Source organism: Tetrao urogallus (assembly GCF_951394365.1).
Source record: "Tetrao urogallus genome assembly, chromosome: 5".
Lineage (NCBI taxonomy): Eukaryota > Metazoa > Chordata > Aves > Galliformes > Phasianidae > Tetrao > Tetrao urogallus.
The window spans coordinates 37,065,193-37,088,540 of record NC_136818.1 but is presented as its reverse complement, the minus strand read 5'-3'; the positions used below and the strand labels follow the sequence as shown (position 1 = coordinate 37,088,540).

At 37.9% G+C, this 23,348-nt stretch overlaps 1 protein-coding gene across 1 annotated transcript in view; it reads left to right on the top strand.

Annotated features, from left to right (window-relative positions):
• Positions 1-23,348, top strand: part of FAM13C (family with sequence similarity 13 member C) — a gene marked incomplete at both ends in the record, with an annotated part of 134,349 nt that overhangs the window by 107,822 nt on the left and 3,179 nt on the right. Inside the window, 8 exons of the mRNA XM_079535880.1 lie at positions 1,266-1,329; positions 8,187-8,337; positions 8,701-8,766; positions 12,710-12,920; positions 13,624-13,762; positions 15,177-15,258; positions 16,178-16,389; positions 22,759-22,854. Coding sequence (XP_079392006.1) covers positions 1,266-1,329; positions 8,187-8,337; positions 8,701-8,766; positions 12,710-12,920; positions 13,624-13,762; positions 15,177-15,258; positions 16,178-16,389; positions 22,759-22,854 — 1,021 coding nt within the window. The remainder of the gene's footprint in view (positions 1-1,265; positions 1,330-8,186; positions 8,338-8,700; positions 8,767-12,709; positions 12,921-13,623; positions 13,763-15,176; positions 15,259-16,177; positions 16,390-22,758; positions 22,855-23,348) is intronic.

Genomic DNA, 23,348 nt, shown 5'->3' with positions numbered 1-23,348 from the left:
GGAAACATCTCCCTCTAGTATTTCAGTGAAATAGAATAGAAAAATGCAATGTGCCTGCACCCCTAAAAAAAAGTAGGTGAGAACATCAGCCTGAATGAGAGAGAGGGGGGAGCTGTGCAGTTTTTAGTCTCTGAAGTGCAAGATTCATGAGTGACATAGCTGTGAGTATAGCATTAAGCAGAATATCCTACAGTGCCTGTAAGAACTGCTTCTTTTGTTAAGGAAGTTATGTATTACTCTGAAAAGAGTCATTCAAATGGGTACCAGAAGAGCACAAAGCTGACGTGTCCTCTTATTCTTTGCCTTGTGTCTAGCACTAGTTCAATGTAATAAATCACTTTTTAAGTATATTTTTTGTAGCCTTGCAGGTTGTTCCTTACATGTTACTAAACCAAACTGTAAATAACATTTCACTCTTTCCAAATAAATTAGTTTAGATCTCTCCATGCTTCTTCATAGTGTTTTAAAACTCTTCTGCTGTCTCATATTTTCATTTCTGCTGTGTAAAAGCTAGAGCTGATGGGCACCAACCTTTTAGGCTATGGCTGCATCTGCCTGGATGTGGCACAGTCCTCATGCTAGCAGCAGTCAGTGGGAAGAGGTTTTCCCCTTGCTGGTCCAGGACCTTCCTTTTCTATTTCCACATGGAGAAGCAGTGGAGAAGCTGAGGGAAAAGCAAAGCTATGGATGCCACTGGGGGCTGCTAAATGACATTTAGTACAAAACATGGAAATCTCTCTTGCTCAAAGGATTTCCATCTACTTGTGAGAGTCCCACAGCTCTGTGTGAAATTTGCAAAAGATAATTTTAAGCAGAAAGCTGAAGGTTGAGAGCCTGAAATGCCATCAAGTTTAAATATGGAAAGGCTTATTCTTTATGGCTCTGATAGAGGAAAATCCTTGTTCTTAAAGCATGTGAGACAAATAGTGCTTAGTTTTAAACATTTGAACTCTTTTTGGCTTTGACTGTCATGGCACCAAGAATCGCTGGTGCTGCTGATGGACTCTGTGTAACACAGTGAACTTACACTTTAACAACATAGTTTCCAGGTTCTCATTCACAGTTTAAATATAGGTTTTGCAGAATTCCGTAAAACCACTGGTATTTTTTTTTGCATGAAGTATAAAATATAGAAGTTTCATAGAAATGTTATTTTTCTAGTATCTTATAACTTGTAATTTATGTACAAATGTGATGAAGAGTCTAGAACATTTGTTACATAAACAAGAAATCTACTGATGGAAAAGTCTTGTTTTGTTTTGTAGAATTGATCAAAACACATGTGTTTCACAAAATGAAGCAACCGAGCAACTATGCAGCTCAAGTGAGGTAAGTGTGATCAGAAATGGAAATATGATGTTAAATTTTTGAATCAAATGAGTTTTTTCTCAGCACCTGGGATAATACAATCACTTGAGAATTCTAGATTATCTTTTTAATGAATCATTTCAGCCATGTTCTTGAGGACAGGTCCAAAATGTGATGTGAGACTGCTGTAATGGTTTAAAAGTCAGACTTAAACTAAGTAAACTGCACTACATTTTATTTGTGACCAGAAAAGAATTAAACATTCAATATATTAACTAAGTGAAATGCCATCTTGCAAGAAGATTTGATTTTTTTTTTCCTCATATTGCAGCTTAAATCAATTATGTTTCCTTTAAAAATAAGGACGTCTCAAAGGTTGCTACATCCTACATAAATAAACCATGAACAGCACAATGTACTCTGAAGAGTGCTTTTGTCAGAGAGTAGGAGGGGAGGGTTGGAGTGAAGAGAGGAAGCATGGAAAGCCAAGTAACACCTGTGATGCTTGAAACAAGAGCTGTTTTCACAGTGATTATGACAGGAGCACTCCATGAGTAGAACACAAAGAAGCTGTTTCTGAGACCAAGTCAAACAGTAAATAAGCCTGGGATAGGCTGTCACAGTCAAGGCAGCATAGTGGAGGCCAAAAGCAAGTTGTGCAGTTACTCAAAGTAGGGAACATTATAAAGCATTTTCACAAGCCAGGGTATCTGTATACTAGCAGATATAAGCTTAATTCTGCAAAAGCAGTGAATGTGCTGGGATGTAAACAAGGACCAGATGATATTTTAAAGTGTAGCCTAAGAAGACAACATAAGCAGAAGGGAGCAGATGTGCTGGGGAAGAACTGGGTGTAAAAGGAAGTCTATTCCTGTCAAAGCATTGGATACCAGCTTTGTTTCTGTAATGTGCCTGAATTTCATTAGGAGAAAACTGCCCTGTGTCCTTTTAAAGGAATTCAGATAAAAAATGCTATAATTATTTCCTCTGCATTCATGTCATTGCTGTGCAGCTCACTGTTGAAAATCCCAATAATAACTAGGAAGGCCCTTTCTGTGACAAGCATAAGGGAGAATTCTCAGCCCCGGTCTAGTTAAGGTGCTGGGAGAAATCACTGTTATAGTTTCTTCTGAGAAGTTCCACTGCAAATATCACCAGAGTTTCCGCAGCTAGAATCATAGAAAATCCAAGTTGGGACCCACAGAGATCATCAAGTCCACTCTTGTCTTCACACAAGATTTAAATATCAAGATTTTAAATTCGTGCAAAGCATCCCTCCAAGGTAAATATTATAGTAAATAAAAAACAGTTAAAATAAATCCTAAAAATAGTAAATAATAATATTAAAGCAGATAACTAGTTCAAAAATTAAAATGAGTTGCAAATCATCAAAATGAGCCACAGCCACACTGTGGTGCTAACTTTCTTTGCAAAATCTTAGATTGTTGTATATCTCAGGTCTCCTGCAAGCCTAAATGGAGAGGCATTATTACAAAATTCCCTTCTTGGATTAGAGAAAGTGCTGTCTCTCCTCACTAGTCACCAGTGACATCATACAGACCCAGGGCATATCTTGTTCTATCTTACTGTTGCTTGTTTGTTGCCCATGAGGGAAGTTTTGAATGGAAAATGTCATTAGCCTCAAGACACAAGTATTGCCCTAGCAGATACCAAGGATTTATTTATATTTACATAAAATACGCCTATCTTGTTTTAACCTGAACCCTCAGATTAAAAGGCAAGGGAGATGTTTTTGTACGTCACTGTTCTGGTGCTGCTTTTAATTACCTCACTGTGAAGAAATTGAAAGGACTGATATTTACTGTTTCTTTTTTGTATGAATCACTCCAAAGGCCATTAAATACTGAAAGCTTGGCTTGTTCTACCTCTCCACCCCAGCCGATGCCATAAATCCAGTAAATCCATCAGCAAACTGGATATAATCAAACAGCTGCCTTCCAGTCTTGAGGCAGGGGCATGCCCGGGGCAGGGTGCAACTATCCTCAGCAGTCAGAAACGTGCATGGCTGGGCAGCTGTATTTGCACGGAAAGTACCAAGCATAGGCTTTGCTTCTCCCTGAGACCTGGACAGGATCTATGTGAGTGGTAAACACATTCTCCTTCCCTTTCCTCAGTTCCTAAAAATGCTATGCTTTTTCCTTTCCCAGGGATCAAAGGAAGCTGATTATGGTAACGCATTTTCAGGGGAAGAAGTGTTTCTAAAGAAATGGCTCTCAATCAGCCATCATATCCATCTGCTCTGTGCTGTGGGCTGATCGTGCACAGCCCTTGGTGCAAAAAGGGAGATTCGTGAGGTGTCATTAGGCTCATTGCCTCCTGCTGGGCTGCAGCCACTGGACATGCTTACCCACAGCACGTGGCTTTGATGCTGCCCAGCCTCATGCAGGGACCTCCAGCTGAGATCACAGTTACTGATAACATCAACTGAAAAAAATACATGAGCTATTTCAGAGGTCTTCCGTTCCTTGTCAGAGCATTTTGGTAATAGAAAGGGAATATTTGTTCATTCACTGTCATGTTCTCCAGGTGATAAAGCAGTGCAAGTGTAGATGTGAGGTATGTATCTTTAGATGTAAGGAGTTATCTGACATCTATATAACTCCTTGCCCCAAGGCCTCAACTCTTGGTTTTCAAAAATCCCTTGGAAAGACAGATGGTTGGGAGGGGTGGGTTCAGACTACAATCTGACTTGTTTGTTAAGATGGTTTCTTCACTGCAGGTTGAACTTCTGCTGCCAACAGCTGTCCTCTTGTACTTTTTTTTTTTTTTCCCAGCAGGCAGGAGTGTGATACCTTCATGACTGCTCTCTTAAAGCAGTAGCAGGAGTTCTAAGTAGGAAAGAAATGCCACACTGCACATTCTTCTGTTTTCCTTGGACTTGTTTAAAGTTCTTTATTTTTTCCATTATATTTGATTTGCAAAAATGCAGGATTTCATTTCTTCTTCTTCTAGTGAAACTGGTATAGGTCAAGTTGTCAGTTACTCCAAGAGGACGATAATGATGGCTATTCTAATTACTTCTTTTTCAAATTTACCAAGTACTGCACCTAAGAGGCAGTTGTATGTATATTTTTTCCAAATAAACATAAGGATCCATTTTAAATATTAATGCCCTCTTATTTACATTAGCATGAAATAGAATTATTATGTGACACTAGTGTTAATCTCCAGAATAACATTGGAATGAGCATAAAATCAGAAGGATTTGAACTTAGTTAATTAGCCGCTCTAATATGCAATAACAGATTACTTCAGTGATACTGGTCTTTCATGGGAGAATTTACCAAAAGTTATGATAGTACCTTCCATGAACTAACACTTCCCTCTTTCTTTGTATGTTGTAGCTGCTCATATTTGCTTCTAATGTGGTCTGTAACACTTCTAAAACAGTCAGGAGCAGAAATGGCCAAGCTGCGCTCCAAAGGCAGGCTCTGGAACATGAGACGTCTCTAAATAGGATGCACGTGGGCTGGTTTATCCTGCAGACTGGGTGTGTTGCTGAATGTGTGCTGTGCAGGACTTTTACTTTCCTCCTTTCTCACCTGAGTTCTGCCAGCAGTTGTCCTGACCCCTGCAAGCTCGAGGATTGGGTACATGACCTGCTGCCCCCTCGCAGAACAGCCTCTTGTCCTGTGTGGGCTGCAGGTGTAGATGTGGGGACACATTGCTCTGGTTACAGGGGAAGAGGGCCCAGGATGGTGGAATCTACCCGGCAGCTCTGGCTGTGCTTGTGCTTTGGGCAGCTCCCAGAGAGGCAGGGCATGCAGCAGGGGTGTCCCTGCCATTTTAGTAGGACACTCTTGTTGCCTGCGACACGAGGTAGCTTTCTGCTTGGCCTCTGCTTAAAACTGTCTCTTTGTGTGTGTTCCCACAAATGTTTAGTGGCTTTTCCTGTATGGTGTGCTTTGTCAATACCATAGAGCTCAGCTGTGTTTTAAGAGTGAGATGAGGTTGATGGCATACTCCAGATTCATCATTGCCCTGGTAACATCAAAATGGTATAAGTTAGTTACTCATTTTCTTCCTACATCAAATCTCTGTCAAGAGCACATTCAAGAAATCACAGAAGGTATTTCTATTATTATTACATGATTATTATTATTATTATTATTATTTTAGTATTTGTCAGTGGCTGGAAATTTGCTGTCCACCCACTTTCCACAACTGGGCAAAAAATATCTCAAAGTAACAGAATGCAAACTAGCTAGTGAATTACAGTGCTGAAATTGTTGAAATTGGAACTGTTCAACAAGTACTGCATAATAAGAAACAAATGAATATATTTTCTTGATCTGGGATTTTTTTATTCAAATTCAAAAGTCCATGAAGGTTAGAATTTTTTGTCAGTGGTTCATCTATGTTCTTCTTACCAGGAGATTTAGAGACTGCTTTGAAAACTCTGGAAGGGTGCTTGCCATACACAGTCATTGCAATAAGATCTGTGGTGGGATCACAGAATCACAGAATCACAGAATCACCCGGGTTGGAAGGGACCTCAAGGATCATGTAGTTCCAACCCCCCTGCCTAGCAGGGCCACCAAACATACACATTTAGATCAGGTTGCCCAGGACCCCGTCCAACCTGGCCTTGAACACGTCCAAGGACGGGGCATCCACAACCTCCCTGGGCAGCCCGTTCCAGGGCCTAACCACTCTCCTCGTAAAGAACTTCCCCCTAACATCCAACCTAAATCTTCCCTCCTTCAACTTGGATCCATTTCCCCTAGTCCTGCTATTGTCAGCCCTTATGAAGAGTTTACTCCCCTCCTGGGTGTAGGTTCCCTTCAGGTATTGATAGGCTGCAATGAGGTCGCCCCGCAGCCTTCTCTTCTCCAGGCTGAACAAGCCCAACTCCCTCAGCCTGTCCTCATAGGGGAGGTGCTCTAGCCCCCTGATCATCTTAGTCGCCCTCCTCTGGACCCTTTCCAAAATCTCCATGTCGAAATCAAAAAATCTCAAAATCTCCATGATCAGGACAAGGGGGAATGGTTTCAAACCAAAGGAAGAGAGATTTAGATTAGATGTGAGGGGGAAGTTTTTTACTGAGAGTGGTGAGGTGAAGGAACAGGCTGCCCAGAGAGGTTGTGGATGCCCCACCCCTGGAGGTGTTCAAGGCTGGGTTGGATGGGGCCTGGCAATCTGATCTAGTATGTGATCTAGTGGCTGGCAACCCTGCCTGGGGCAGGGGGTTGGAAGTTGATAATTGTTGAGGTCCATTCTAACTCAAACCATTCCATGATCAGAGTTCTCCCTGGCCTGTAAATCAAATAGTAACTATTAAACACTGTCCATGTTTTGTGATTCCACAACCACAGTATTTAGCTGAGGTGAAAGGTGGTAGAAAATGAGAACCATAGAATCATAGAATAACAATGTTGGAAATGACATATAAAATCTAGTCCAACCATCTTCTCATTACCATTCTACCACAAGCACTAAACCATGTCTCGCAGCTCCTCATCCAGACACCTCATGAACACTGCCAGGGACGGTGACTCCACGACTTCTCTGGGCAGGCCATTCCAGTGCCTGACCACGCTCTGAGAGAAAGATTTTCTTCATGTCTAAAATGAGGCCATGTCTACTGTCAAGGAACAAAAAACCAGGGCTGAAAGTCTTTCCCGCTGTTCCCTGTCAAGTTCACTTGCTTTTTTTTTTTTTTTTTTTTTTTTTTTTTTGCCAAAAATACTGCCACCCTTGAACTTATAAAAGTGCTCTATCAAAATTAAATAGTAATGTGCAGATGTATTAAGCTACTCTAACAAATAAATTCATTATTTCATTAAAGAATCAATACATTACTTTCAGATCTTTGACACAGTAGGGAAAGTACCTTTTTAGGATATAAACTCAAGGAATTTCTTTGTATTGTAACTCAGATTTCTTCCAGAAAATGCTCTTTGTAAATACGTTCTTGTGAGCGATTTAACATTTTATGTATATTCTGAATGCATCAGCTGTATGATTATTAAAACATCTGTATGTGTTTTTGTTTTATGCTGCAAGTTCTATTTCCCTTGAGAATGAGAAGCTGAATACATTTGGCATCAGTAGTGACTCACTTCATCCAGCTGAATGGTGATTAGAGCTTTTACAGCATTTGCATCATAGCAAGATGCTTGTGTCAGATTGTACAGCTGAGTATTGCATGCAGCATTGAAGATTAAAATGAGAAATGGACCAAACATGACAGTGTAGCTGGGAATGATGTTATAGGTAACTAGCTTTGTCCCCATTGATTTCTCTGCAGTAAGTGACAATGATCTGTTAATTTTGCCTTTGCAACAGATAGGAAATGATCTGGTTGCCTTGCAGAAGCAGCAGCCACCTACATAAAAGCAATGTTTACATAAGGAAGTATCTCTAAAAAAGCCAGTTAAATAATATCTCTTCCAAGAATCCCATGAGGCAGCGTGTTCTCAGTAACTCTTTGTTCACTGCTGTGTACTGCACAACAGGCTGAAGAGGGAGACTTTTTTTTCATGAATGGTAAATGGGGAGGGACATAATGTCATCAGATCGTGATGTCAGCCCAATGAATGAAATACTTACTTAGTGTACTGCTTCAGGACCAAAAAAAAAACGGACACCATCTCAGTTTGGCTTCCTAGAATAAACTGTCTTTTGCTGACGATGTCATCTTTCCCATGTGTCATGAATAATCCATTTAAATTGGGACTTAAATAACCAGAAGTGAAGAAACTCGTGGAATAGTGCATGTTTGTTCTTTTGTACATCCTCAGAGCTGCTAGTGGAACACCCCTTTGCAGGCGCTCCTGATGGGCTCAGTGAGTTGAAGAGCTATCGCTGTATTTTGTTGCTCTCCATCTAGCCAAATGTTCTGCTTTTGTCTGCAGAATTCTTTGTTGAAGCTACAAGCCCTCGAAACGGATCTGTGCTCTGCGTTTCTGCCAACCCAGGAGGAAACTCCCCAGCTGCCAGCACCCAAGGATCCAGCCCCTTCATCAGTCCAAACCAGTGTGCAAGCTGATGGGGCCAGTAGTGGAGGTAAGGGATCGTGTCATGATGTGCTCTCATTTGCAGTCATAAAGCAGCCTTGTGACTTGCAGTCTGATCTCAGATTTGCAGTCCTCTGGGAAACTGTGCCGAGCTGAAGCAAAGCACCGTTTCCTGATGCAAATGCTAATGTAAAAAGGGGTGACACTTGTTAAAAGAGCAGAAATTAATGTTTATAGCCTTCTGTCCTTCTGCAAGGGAATCTGACTTTTCAAGTAGATTTTTAGAATCCTGATTCTTTTTAGTTTGTCTGTTATTTATTCAAATGAATTTATGCTTTTGTTTCCTGTGCCTGTATTGTGTGAGATCATCTGCCATATCATGTAATTCTATTTTTGTCATTCTTTTTGTCAGACCAATATCACTTCATTTCTCCTATTATTGATTTTAGTTTAATGCATCAGCAGAGAGATAGTGAAGGTGAGTTTTACAGCATGTGCATTTAAATCATTAATGATTCTCTATTATTACTCATCTGGGCAAATTGTGGTGTGCTGCCTCTCTCTCTTTCCTCAGTATGGAAACCAGTCCTTGCAAATAAATAGCCCTAAGGCTCTGCACTATTTTTGTCAATTCATAGCTTCTAGTCACAGGGTTGATAGTCGTGATGCTCAGGAGAGGAATCACGGTTTGTGAAAAATAGGTCAAAGGCAATATGACTAATCCATCTCACAGACAAGTGACATGAATACAAAAACACTTAAACTGTTGACCATATATGGTTCAAATTAAAGCAGATAGGTAAGTAATTGCTGTGCAATTGACATTTTATGTCTGAATAAATGCTGGGTTCAGAATAACTTCTAAAGCTGTTTGCTTAGAATTTTCAGCAAGAAATAACAGCAAGTTAAATACCTAAAAAGAGGACAAATTATAGCGTTAATATGTACTTAAGTTCAATGTTTGTATTGAAAAAAATTAGGGAAATGATAAGTAGGATCCAAATTATTATAAAGCATATATATACTCACAAGTATTGGATGATGTAGCATTCCTGCCATGCATTCTAGAGCATGCTCTGTCACTCTGGCAGTTCAAACTTGTGCTTCAGTTAAACTTCACTTATTTAAATGGATTTTAATGGACTCTCCATGCTGTGCTGTGGTTGATTGAATTTTCTTTATTGAGTTTCTATTTTTTATAGATAGGGCTTGTCTTAATTCTGTCTCTTAAATTACTAATGAAATCTGATTCATTCAGTTTAGGTACAGGTGTCACATGAGATTATTGGCTTTTTCAGCTTGTATTTGGATGGAGGTCCAGAGATTTGCACCAGGCTAGAAATAGACTATTTAGGGGATGCACCATATTCGCCATGTGTCTAGTTGTTAGCTTTTGCTTAGTGAATCAGGCAATAGAAAAAAATGTAGAATGTGGAAATATATTAATATAAATATGCTTGTGTAATGTGTTTTATAAAGTATATGCATACGCATTTATATGTGTGGTTAAATGAAGCCCCAGCAGTTTGTCAAAAAGGCAGGCTACTCCTGATGCAAATTTTAAGGGATCAATGGTAAGTCTTCTTGACACAAGTCAGCAGTTTCCATTTGGATATGCAAAAAATTGAATTAGAGCTGGCAAAATAAGTCCGTAAAGAATTGCAAGGGGATACTAAGCAAGATTTTTTTAATGGGAAATAAAAAAAAAAGCAGAATGTAAGTTATACTTCTTGGATATGAGTATACATATGACTTGAGCAGCAAGCCGCTGCATTCAAAGATGTCACAAATGTTGACACACATTGGAACATAATACATCAGTGTATTTGTTTTTAAGTGTAACAGATGATGTTGTATTATTGTTTTACTTAGACTAAACACAAATATATGTATCAGACAACCTGTATTATATGACTGAAGTCTGCATTATTAAGCTTACTGCCTATTATATAAAAAAAAGTTGGCTTTAAATCCTCTGATGAGCCCTTGCCTGTGGCAAGCTGGACTGAATAGATGACACAGAGCAGATGCATGCTAAGGGGCAACATATGAGCTTGGCTAACTGTGGCTGTTTCCCAGTTTGAGTAAAAATAGAGGCTGAAATTAGGTCACACACATGTACATACTGGGTCAGTAGTTGTGTTACTCATAAAATAAGTGTCATGTTTAGAATCTACACAGCTCTGGAATCAGGAGAATTGCCTTAAAATGTAATTAAAAGTGGAGCTGGCCATGTAAATGTTTAAGTAGTCATGACCTACTGAGCACTTCCGGACTGTACACAGCAATTCAGTGCGTCTGGTGTATGATAAGGTTGGGTCTAAGATCGTTCTTGTGGTCATAGAAAATGTAATAGAGAAGATTAATTGCCAGAAACTAACAGCACTTTTGTTTGCAGAACAGCTTTTATTCCAGTCTTTATCACTGTATTATGTTGTCTGTGTAAATAACTTCCTGTGGCTGGTACAATATTGTATCTATGCTTCACCCAGATGCCTTTCTGGATCTCTCTTTGGGAGGATTTAGATCTCATACTCTGTTTAGAACTTCTGGGAGTTGCTCCCATATCTTTAAGAGGTGAATTTCACTAACAGAGTAAGAAGTAATTAGAGGAAAGATACTAGGTTAGAATTAATAATCACCTACATTGTCTTACTGCGATAAAATGCTTAACATGATGATAATTGATGGTGCTGTTGAAGGAAATGAACTTACAGACACAGAAGTCACATGTAACTTTTGCATGACATACTAAACTGCGATTATGCAGTATACAGTTAGACTTTTGTTATCAGCAAAACAAAAACATTTGGATACTCTCCGATGAAATAATATTTTAGGTTATTCTATTACTTTCTGAATCAACAATTGATTTTTATGATGAATTCCACTTAGAGCCAATGTGTCCCCGACATCATAGTGCAGAAGTACAGATTTATAGCTCCAGAATTTATTGGGCAGAGGTGAAATAAAATGTATTACAAAGGCTCCATTAAAATCCTGAAGGAGATACCTACTCACTGTGGGAATATCACATCCTATGTAAACGGGTGAAACTGGAAAGTGAAGGTTAAAGAACTTTCCTAGATCTGCTAGCTTTTATGGGGGAAAAATTCATGTACAGTTGTTTGGGTTTTTTTCTGTGCACTTTTAGACTTTTATTTAATAGAAGGATTCTGCAAAATACAGTAGAATGCATGTTGTATTGCAGACATGATACTGACTAGAAATGGCACGCATGCTGCCTGGAAATAGCAAATGATGTACATTCAAAGGCTGTATGTATGCATGGCTTTAGAGGATAAAATAACGTAGCTGATACCAAGTGCTATGTACTATGGAGATTAACACAGAGGAATCTGGGAAAGAACACACATTCTTTGCTTTAACACGCGCTTTTTGCTTTTTGGTGGAGAATTTACGGAAATATGGGGTTTCTTCTTCAAAGTAAAATCTGCTTTCAAGCACAGCCATCTGATAGTGAAAAATATCAACTAGGCCAGATTATCTTCACCCACTGAGGGTGAGGAGCAAGATTCAGTGGTTCTGCCCATTAATAAACTAGGAATACTCAAGGGAAGATGAACACTTGGCATCCCATAAGGTATGCTCCATAACGTGCCCATCATTTTTCATGTTACTCATGAGCACAATCAGTATGATACAGTTTAGCAGTTCCTACATTTTCAGAGCAGAATAAATTATTCTGATTTCTAGCTTAATCATTTTTAAAAAAACAAAGTTTATCTCTTGAGGCAGCTAAGGTAGTTTCCATTTACAGTCAAAGAAGTATTAACATAGTACTGTAAGTGTGACTCTTCCAAGGAGCAGTTACTGCACATTAATTTGAGTAACTACTTCGAATGTGATTGCTTGTTATTTTTATTTTCATTGTGTAGTGTTCTTTAGACTCATATGCATGTTATCTCAAAACCTAATGAAATTAGGAAACTACAAACAACATTTGAGGTTCTTAGCGTCAGGAAATACGGTGTTTGTGTTCTGCCTTTCCACTGACCAAAGGACAAAATGCTACATCACAACACAAATTTTGTTCTGTATATTTACCTTCTGCTTTGGGAATGTGGCTCTCAAAAGCAAATGTTTATAAAAGTCTAATTAATGTTTCTCTTCTGGGAAACTGTCCATCTTTATATTATATTCCATAGTTATAAAGATATACATCCGCTTTCTCCTGTAGACCTTAAAGACACTGTATGTTAAACCAGTGAGTGCCCTCTGTATTTTTTTACCCTCAGTGTAATGTTCAAGGTGCATGTGATACTTTGTTGAAATACTTGCTGTGTTTACTTTGAATACTTGCACTTTTAATCCTTCTATAAGTACAGGTTCCTGTTTATCTAAGTAGCTGTACCTGATGAATGACCTTCAATACACAGTGTTTTGTGCTTTCTTTCTAGAGCCTTTACCAGCCCACAGAGACTGGCAGAATGACATGGACAGCAGCCCACAAGAACATCGCTCCCTAGGAGCCAGTCGATTGCTGTATCACATTACTGATGGAGACAATCCTCTTTTGTCACCACGCTGCTCTATCTTTAGCCAAAGCCAGAGATTTAATTTAGACCCAGAATCTGCCCCTTCTCCACCAAGTGCTCAACCTTTCATGATGTAAGAAAGTGTATTTAAGTGTATCTGTATTTTAAATTCATTTTGAACAATGCATGATCTTAGACTCTTCTGGTCTCTCGGTTAGTCCTGTGTTACAAATAAGAAAATTTCATGTTGCAGTGTATTTTGGCATGGTTAATTTGAAATATCAGAAATGGGATCTAGCATTTTTTGCTGATAACTCAGTGTAACATTGTTTGAAGTCTTTGTTAATTATAGTTACACAGTGACAGATTTAAAATTTAGTTAAGTAGCTATTCTGTTAAGTGAACGTAAAGTAGAGAGGGTTATTGAGGTACAAAAATTGACTAGATAAGAGTGTCATAGAATATAAGAGCAATATGTGACCTCCAGAAATCAAGACATGAGTTACAGTCAGAAACAACATCAACTGCATATAAACAATTATCAATTCTGTGGACTTGTAATTATAAAAAATTAGAAACTCTTTTTTGAAAAATATTCAGAAATTCAAAAAATTAATTAGGGAAAGAAGTATATAAAACATATTACCATATTGTGTGAGTACCCTCAAGGAAAAGCAATTATTTCATGCTAGCTTTATAAAACTAAACTCTCTCTAACCTGTGAAAGAACCTACATGTAGATTCTGTTGTGCTAAGAAAGTGTTAGGTGTGTTTGAAAAAAGACACAGAGCGTTTTAGCCATTTTTATAGAGCTATTATGCTTTTGGCTTTTGCAGACCAAGAAGTTCTTCTAGATGCAACTGCGAAGAGTGCAAAGAACCCCAAACAGTAGCACAACTTACCAAGCATCTTCAGAGTCTCAAGAGAAAAATTAGGAAGTATGAAGAAAAGTTTGAGCAAGAAAAAAAATACCTGGTAAGAAAATCTCTGAGTAGATAAAGGGAAATACTGCAAAAGGCAGGGAGGAATCCCAGCGTGTTTGGAATTATGCACTACAGTAAGATAAATTCTATTTTTGATAAAATGGGAAAATTATCCGTGAAGGAATGTATTTTATCATCTTTCAGTGTATTTAGTAGTTCTGAGACTAATTTGTGATTTCTTTGTATTACCTTTATTACAAAACGGGCATCTTCTACACGTGTGAGAAGAATGAGTCACTTAAACATAGCTGATAGGCTTACAAACTGAAGTGATTGAGAAGATGAAAAGCCAATTATTTACTTCATGGTTAAGTCATTTGCTTGGAAACTATCATTCTGCCTTCTTTTACAAATATTCCTTTAAACTTCCAAAACACAGAGCTCTATAGAAGCTGATGGAAAAAATAAGAGAAATATCAATTGTGATATGTTGCTGATGGGGAGACACTGGAGACTATGCAGTGTATGCAAGATCATTGCTCATTATCAAGCTAGTTTGTTTAATATGAATAAAGCAGTATAAACACAAAACATCACAATGCTAAGGATGTGTACAGTATGAAACAGCGAAATTTGTGATGTTATGACTGTGCTAAAATTAAAAATTGAGCAAACTGTAATACTACTTTGTGGTCTCATCAGTGACTGCCAACCTGCACATATGTCAATGAATTGTCCTATCCTATGGTCATTAGGTACTTCTGTGAGTAAAATTTCATTAATAGTCATCATGCTGTGACCAGGAAAGAAATTATTTCAAAGGTTTTATTTCGCAAAACACTTTTATAAAATAAAACAGCAGAATTTCAATGTTCCAGTGTAAATTATTTTTAATTATTAATTTAATTTGCAATTTCTAAATGTGAAGGAAGAACTGTTGTAACTTTGTTGCATAGGATTTTTTTTTCCTTCTATTAGTTAAACAGTTCAGCTGAAACATTTGAAGTGCTGTTTCCGGAAAGAATTATTGTTATAAAGGAGGTAAGGCTTATCCCTACAAGGGTAGAGTGCTTCAGTTGGCATCCTACATCCTGCAACAGGTTTCTCCTTAGGAGAGTGACACACATCAGGCATTTTATCAGTCCTCTTGAAGTAATTGAAATTACTTATCTAGTTAGTCAAAGATTTTATTTTTTTTTTTTAGGATCAGAACCAAAATACTAAGATCCTTGTAGCACTGTGCCACTGTGAGGAGAGTTAAACTACAATCAGCTTGTATTGAGATCAAGCCAAATGGTCTGTGTGACACTATATCTGGAAATATGCACATGATAACTGGAAATGTGGACATCTGTAGTATTGTATGAGTGTTTCTATCTGTTCAGGCCTTTTTTATTTTTTTTCTGTTTGACTGTTTAATTCTCAATTCTCCTTTTTTTCCTCCTTCCTTTGTGCTTTATATTCAGCCTTCACATGGTGACAAGACTTCCAATCCTGAAGTTCTAAAATGGATGAACGATTTGGCCAAAGGTCGTAAGCAGCTCAAAGGTACATAATAGTGTGTCATTTCAATTTAGTGCTGAAGCATTTGGAAGCAGCATGAGTGTACCTGGAATATTTTACAAGTAGTTCTCTATTCTTGGTGCTCTGCTTGTTTTTCTCTAGTGCATGGCAATAAGTCTCCTAATGACAACAAAGATACTAGGCAACATGACTTGCCTTGATTCCTGACAGCAAGGATCAAAGTCAGTTTGATACTCGTAACAAGGCAACAAGGGGAGGGGTAAAAGACATCATCTGTCCTTCATAAATACCAACATTCACGTTAAAGGCAATGTTATTTGAAGTATTTTCCGAGTGTCTGTTTGCTGGTCTAATATAACTAGAATTAATGTGAAATAATAAACTACAAAAAGTTTCTTAAAAGTTTCTTAGCTATTGTACTGACTGAAGTTATGCATCTCTAAAGCTTTTATTTATTTGACTGTAGAAAGAGATCTTTCCCTGATACTTGATTTGGCCCTGGGGGTCACATTTTGCCCTGACTGTCCACACACAGCTCTGTGAACATCTGTGGGTATATCACATGCTTGCCTTCAGGGAGAATGTAACCAGGATTGATTTATTTTTATTTTCTTAAGGCCATTCATAAATTATCTAAAAGTTCTTTTTCATTATAAATGGACTCACACTACTAATTAAATCCTATTGTAATATTTTGTATCTCATTTGGATAGAGAGGGTGTTACTGTGGGAAAGAATTAAAAACTCATCTTTCAGTACATTTCTTCTGGAAAGTTCTCCATTAAATACTAGACCCTGCACAAGGTCTTGCACCAAAAGTTCTAATCTGCTGCACTATAATAATTGCATGTGAGAAGTCTGGATGCTTTTTTCTTATAGTATCACAGGAAATTTGTTTGCAAATATTTCTCACCTATTTACAAGCAAATAACTTACCTTTCAGAGCTAAAACTCAGAATGTCAGAAGAGCAAAACTGTACCTTCAGAGCAGGCCAAAGAAAGGACAGTAGTGAAAGTACTGGGACCCCCATAGAGACTAGGACACAGGAGGCCACAAGCATGGAACCAGCTCCTTTAGCAGAAGAAACCATGGACAGTGTATTGAGACAATTAAAGGAGAAAAGACAACACCTCAACATTCCTGAGACTATTAAGGTATTTAACAGATCTGGTTGTCTCTTACAGTACTTCATCGTCTGAAGCAGATATTAGTTGCTGGATGGGTATGCATCCTGTGCTCTCAGACACTGCAGGGCATTTTCTCTCTGACTGCACTAGTGCAGTTTTCTGAAGTGATTTTTCTGTGAAGAGTTGCACAGACAATGAGGTGAAGTTTTTTTTAAGTAGTGCCAAACACTTTTTGCTCATAGATGGATGCAAAAAATCATATGCCAGATTTGCCTACTTGAGGTTGTGTGCATGTGAAGAGCATCTTTCATTGTATCAAAAATGATGAAAGGAAATGTAATCCTATCTTGAGTTCACAGAAACTTTGCTGTAATGAGGGACTAAGACTTCTCCCCCATTAAACCACCCACACAGTCTCAGTTTCTCAAAGTGCTCCCTGTGGACTGACTAGGAGGCTTTTCTGGGCCATTGGCTGAAACGGTGACTAAGTCAGTCCTCACTGGTGTAAAAAAGTGTGTTTTGATCAGTCTTCCATTGCGGAATTCAAATGTACAGAGGCCATTAATAACAGACAGGGTGAATTCAGCTTTGGTTCCTGCAAAGGACCCACAAGGTCCCTCCTAAGTAGACAATAAACCTGCAAGTCTGCTTGGTGGATCTCTCCCAAGTGTTTCTGAAGCAGAGAAATTAGGAACATATGCAAAGTTATTTTGACAGTAAAGATCCCTTTTCACCTGAGTAATGCTGAAAACATCTGTCCAGCTGATAGCCCTGCATTAATATCACGTGGGCAGCACAACCATCCAGGCTGCTTTGCCCTCTGATGTTGATACGCTTAGTTGTATTGCCTCTGCTCTTCTCCATTCTTGATTACTTTTCTCAATCTAAGAGAAGATTTAATATCCCATGAAATGCACTTATGTAGTTGGGGACTTAATTATTTTTTCAAATAAATATCTATTTTAAAATTCTGTACATCCATGCTACTGGCACATTTTAGGATCTGTATAAAGCTGTTCCACAGAACATACTGTCCATAAAAGAGCTTATTTTATTTTCATTTTGTGTTGCTTTATTTCATTTTCTTATTTCTGCTGTCAAATGATGTTGCTATGCTTGGTGCTGTTTAGCCAAGAAAGATGACAAATTCTGTTCCCAAAGATACCTGAAATCTCAGCGCAGTCAGAAACGTCCGGATTCTGGCTGCTGTAGGAAAAGGGGGGAGGATGGGGAGAGGGAGAGAGCCTAAGAGAATGGAGAAAGAACAAAACACTGTACTGTGCTAGAGTATTTTAACACTAAGAAATTATTTAGGATAGATTTCAATAGCACGAAGTACCCAGCAGATTTATTTTATTTTATTTTATTTTTATTTTTTATTTGTTTTGTTTTTAATTAAAATTTTTAAATTTGTTTTCTTTTCTTGATTCTTAGCAACCTGTTACTGTATTAAAATTAGAACAGTGCAAAACTATGCCGTACTTCTGTAGCTGAGATTTTGAGATCTGCTTAGATGGCTGACGTTTTAATCGCTTCTTTTTATAGGTTACTTTTTGAAAACATGTAAGGAAAATGGTTTCACAAGCATAACTCCTTTGTAAGAAAACACAAGAGAACAACAAAAGCATGCAGTCCTGTTTGCATTCTTAAGTCACAAAAGTACAAACTACATGATTATAGTTTTAGTTGTTAAAAAAAAGTTGTTCTGCAGAGATCAGCTGATACCAAAGCAGATGTCAGTGAGGAAAACCTATCAAGAAGAACTCTTATGACTATGAGAGTAAGCTGGCTGCAGGTCCCATTCCATTTTTGATTAATTCTGTACAATGGCAGAGCTGTAATCTAAATTTAATGTCTGCACAAATTAATATTTCTCTCTCTTTTTTTTTTTTTTTTTTAAACACTCATTTGTACATCTCAAACTACTTTTCTTCTGAAAGATCCATCCTTTTTTAGTAAAGGTGATTGAAAATATTTATACAAAGCTGCCATGGAACAGAGGCTTGAAAAGGAATAATAGAAAGTCAAATTGAGCTAGTTCAAAATAATTTGTCATTGGATCCTTATGCTTAACATTAAAATTATTTTCAGTTATGAGTGCAACTTTTGTGTTACTGTTGTTAATTTGATGTGCAACATTTTATTTTTTGTATAGAATTTAGATTCTCTACCAGAATGTGAACTGGACTAATAGTAGGCTAAAAAGTAGCTAAATGTTTAAATGTTTTTAGTTTTTTTTTTTTGTATTGAAGATCTAACTGCTTGGGGCAATGGTAGTGCTTCCATACAAGGTTGTCTTGTTTTCCTCCAAAACAGAGATGAGAAAATGAGTGTCCTTAAAAAAAGACGCGAAGTTGAAAGTGACTTGTGAAACTGGGTTTAGTAAACATTTTACTGACTGTTGACAACAGGATTCATAGATCACAGATTTTTTAATTTTTAGCCCAAAGTTATCGAGTCATTTGGAGGGCTATTTTGTTCTTCAAATATACGACAACCATCCTAATAAAATAGCAGATAAAATGTGAGAAAGGTGGAAGGCACTGTTGTTTAGAATCCTAAACCATCCTGTATGTCTAAAGAAGGCAAACTACAAAACCTGAATAAATTATAGGCCTATTTCTGTTTATCTTTTCATTAGCTATGAAGCAGTATTTCTATGTACTTAGCACTGAATTTCATGCTGCTGTTCACAGCCCATAATCGGAAGATGTTCAAGATGATTCTGGAGTTTGTCTTTTCTCATTTTGAAATTATCAGCCATTTTAAGCCCAGCTGAATACAAACCTGCCTTGAGATTGCTAATGAAACGAGCTAATGAAATAAACCCAAATGCTAAACCCTCTTGAGATTGTTTCTCATGTGTAAAATCAATATTAATGATCATTCTCTGTTTCCTGTTAAGCATTCAGCTGCTCAGGCTTAATAGCTTTTGATGGAATGAATCTTGTATTAATTGCAGATATAGCAACAAGCAACACAGTTAGCTGTTTTATAATACTCCTAAATTCTAGTTTAGCAGCTTTTCTTTTAATATGAATAACAAATAATTTCAGAGTGATTAACTCATGCAGACCTTTAAGAACAAGAGGTTTTGCTCTGTTTTTTGCATTTGGACAACAATCAAAAAAGTTTATGCTCCTGCAAAGTTAATAGCAAGGAAAGAGCATTACTTCATCGAGATTTAATACATTTTTTAAAAGAAATGGCTAATTATTATTTCTCCAATTTGTCAATAAAAAGCCTGGTCACCAATCTCTTGCAGAAAGGTATCCCCCTACCCCAGCTCCATCATTCTCTGCATTACTTCATTGCAGTGGAGGAGCTCTGCTGCAAACCTTCCAGCAGTTAACTCTAATTGTAGAGATCTGTCGTGATCTGGCAGACTCTGTGGAAAATTACATTAGCTTCACGTGCTCCTTGCTGTTCCAACCCAGACGAAAATATGGACATGTTAAGAACAGATTTTCTTGGGAGGAGGGGGGGAAGGAAAAAAAAAAAAAAAGCAGTTAAATAGTGTGCTCTCTGTACAAAACACAAGCATAGTAGTACGTCATCACCAACACTGATAAATCACATTGTTGAGAAATCAACATTTCTCTTTCTGTTAACACTGATTTATATTGTGATTTTTGAGCAAAAATAAAACACTTCACTTGTGAAACATCACTGCAGAAGGAATTCAGCATTTGCAGGCGAGGTGGTGTTCAGTGCAGCAGAGCAATGAGTGTGACTGGGGAAGTAGCCTAGGTCTCCTCCCATTGTTAGTTAAGAGCTGCATTTTCTGCAGCTTTTCCATAGCAGTTCCACAAATGCCCGCTATCCAACTGCAAATTCCTGCTGCTTACTGCTCCCTTTCATTTTAAAAATAGCGCTGTTTTCAGTATGTTCATCTTTTGGAGTGTTTTAATCACTGTATCACAATGGTTAGACATTTAGAGATTTCTTTGTCAGTCATTCTACTCTGTTAATGTGTTGTGTTTGCATAGCTGAAACTTCCTGTTTGTCATCTCTCGCCAGCCAATGGCAGTCATGGCTGTCAGGTGATGTCCCTGGTGATGGGAAAAAGGGAAATATAACTCCCATTTTCAAAAAGATAGAAAGGAAGACATAGGACACTATAGGATGATAAGCCTTATGTCCATGCCTGGGAAGACCATGGAGGAGATCCTCCTGGAAGAGATGTTACAGCACATGTGTGACAAGAAGGTGATCCAAGATAGCCAGCGTGGAGTTATGACATCGGTGACAAAGGAAGGGCAACTGATGTCAAGGTGTTGCACTTGGGTCAGAACAATCCCAAATAATGTGTACAGACTGAGAGAAAAACTCACTGAGAGCAGACCTGTGAAGAAGGACGTGGGGGTTCTGGTGGACGAAAAGCCACATATGAGCCAGCAGTGTGCTCTTGCACACTGTATTTCTCACCTAAAAACAGTTTTACTCATTATCTTCATAGGTTTCATCTGCTCTGCAATAGGCCTTGCGTGGGGAAATACGCATCTGTGATCCGTGTAAGATTTAAGTCATATAAAGTTGCATTCTGCTCTTGCTAAATCATTGCCAAGACCCATTCAACATTAGTGTGGACAGAAACAGAATTCATTGCTAATGTTTATTTGGAGAGAACAAAGGATTGAACAAATACCTATCTGTATCCTTGTCATGAAATCCTGGTTCACAATCTTATAAATAACTTTTTAAAATTAGAATATGACCAAAAAAAAAAAAAAAAAGGCTTTGGAAAACATCAATCTTCAAAAATGTCTGCTATATTTTGAGAGTATTCATGGATGGCCTGTAAGTATACCATAGGAAGATGAGTAAATTGAAGATTATATAAGTTCTGTATCAAATATTTTTGGACTCATTAATTAAACATATTTAGATTAATTTTCTGTAATCAACATTTCAAACTAATCTTCATATATAAATTTTAGTGCTTTATGAATTTGTTTTATATTAAAAAAAAATATCAAGTAAAATGGCAAATTTCCTGTGGCCCTGTCTTTTTCCTCATAAATGGAAGTTGCAGATTTTGATGACAAAGATGGAGGATATGCATCCACATTAGACTTGGCTCATGCATACTGTAGCTTTTCATACCACAACGTATGAAAAGTTAGAACGTGTATCAGCTGAAAAAGGTTTACAGAGCACCACTGGAGATGAAATAAAAAAAAAAAAAAAGACCTATCATTTTTTTTTTTTTTTTTTTTTTTTCCCCACAGCATTACTGACTTAAAATATTAAAACGGTTTCAATATTTTCACTGTAGGAGTAGGAGAGTGTATATAGAAAGGGGTCTGACTAAATGACTTTTCCTAGGGAGAACAAGAAAGAAATTGACTTACTAGTGCTGTATAAAGGTGAAAGAGATTTGAAGATGCAAAGACTGAGAATAATAGAGCATGCTTTGTAGCTTGTGGTTTACAGAGAATATTTCTTCCAAAGGTAGAGGCAACTCTAAGAGTCTGAGAAAGAAGATGCTAACTGAATAAAGAAAGAGATGGTCAGTGGTGCTAAGGAGCCATAAAGGGATCTTGGATCTGCCAAACAGCTCTGACTTCAGGTCATAGGGAGCTCAGAGTCAGTCAGGAATTTAAAGCAGGGAAATGGAATACAGGCAAGATTTTTACCTTTTGCTGTCCCTAAAAATAGACAAACAGTCTGCAGACTGTCTGCACAGTTAGACGTTGCCTACTTAGATTATCATGCATCTTAAAGAAGCAAATTTTAATATTTGTATTTAGATTGACAGTTTCCTGCAGGAAAAGGTTGAAGATTCTGTGTGGATCAGGGCACCAGGAGCAGCCAGAGACTGAGGCCAGCAAGGCCAAGCTTAGTGTCAAGCACAGGCTCCATGCCCATTTCAGAGGTGGCAGAGCCTAGGAAGGATGCAGTGTCTTGGGAAGCTCATGTTCATATTGTTTTAAGACAGCGGGGATGACAACCCGCAGAGGCAGTGAGTGTGTAAGCTGAGACATTCTGGTGAATTAGCCAACAGTATAGATGCTTCTCTGCTTTCAAAGAGCTGTGAGAGTTCAGAAAAAAGATTTTTCATAATGCTTGTAGAACTGCTGAAGCGTCAAGAGTCACTGCTTCAGATGTGTGACGTAGCAACCAGTGACATGCCATGCCATTTAACAAGTATTTCATACCATTATCAAAAGTTGAGTATTTTGGGCTGGGATTACAAGAGAACAATCAGAAGCCCAGCATGCAAATTTATGCCAAGGTTCCTTTTGTAAATTGTTTTTATGCCCTGCAGTACCCGTGAAATACCCTCGGTCATACTTTTCTAATACTTTTCTCAGCTTTATAGGAGAAAATAAATAAATAAATAAATTCATTTTTAATTTTGGATGATTATATTTTACTATGATTTTTCCGTAGGTAACTAAACAAGAAAAGAGTCTTATGAAACCTCTTTATGACAGATACAGAATTATCAAGAAACTTCTTGCAACTCCATCATTGATCACAACAATTGTAAGTTGGAAAGAATTCACAGCCGTTGTCAAGATAGCATGCTAAATGTCTTTGATTTGTGCCTGCACATCAACTTGGCAGCAGTAAAACTAATGCTATTTGAATAATCTGCTGATTAGTTAAAACAGGGTGTTAATATTTCAGTTAGATGAAATAAACTGTAAAATTCAACTTCCAACAGTACCAGAGGTCAATAATACAAGGTAATGGTTCCTTAGGCAGTTCCCTTAGTGGTTTCAATCACCGGGCAAGAGATAAAAGGCTGTCATGTGTTTCCTACTACAATTGATGTAAGCTATATAAAATGTCATTTTCATTTTAATATTTGTATTTAGATTGACAGTTTCCTGCAGGAAAAGGTTGAAGATTCTGTGTGGATCACGGCACCAGGAACAGCTGGAGACTGAGGCCAGCAAGGCCAAGCTTAGTGTCAAGCACAGGCTCCATGCCCATTTCAGAGGTGGCAGAGCCTAGGAAGGCTGCAATGTCTTGGG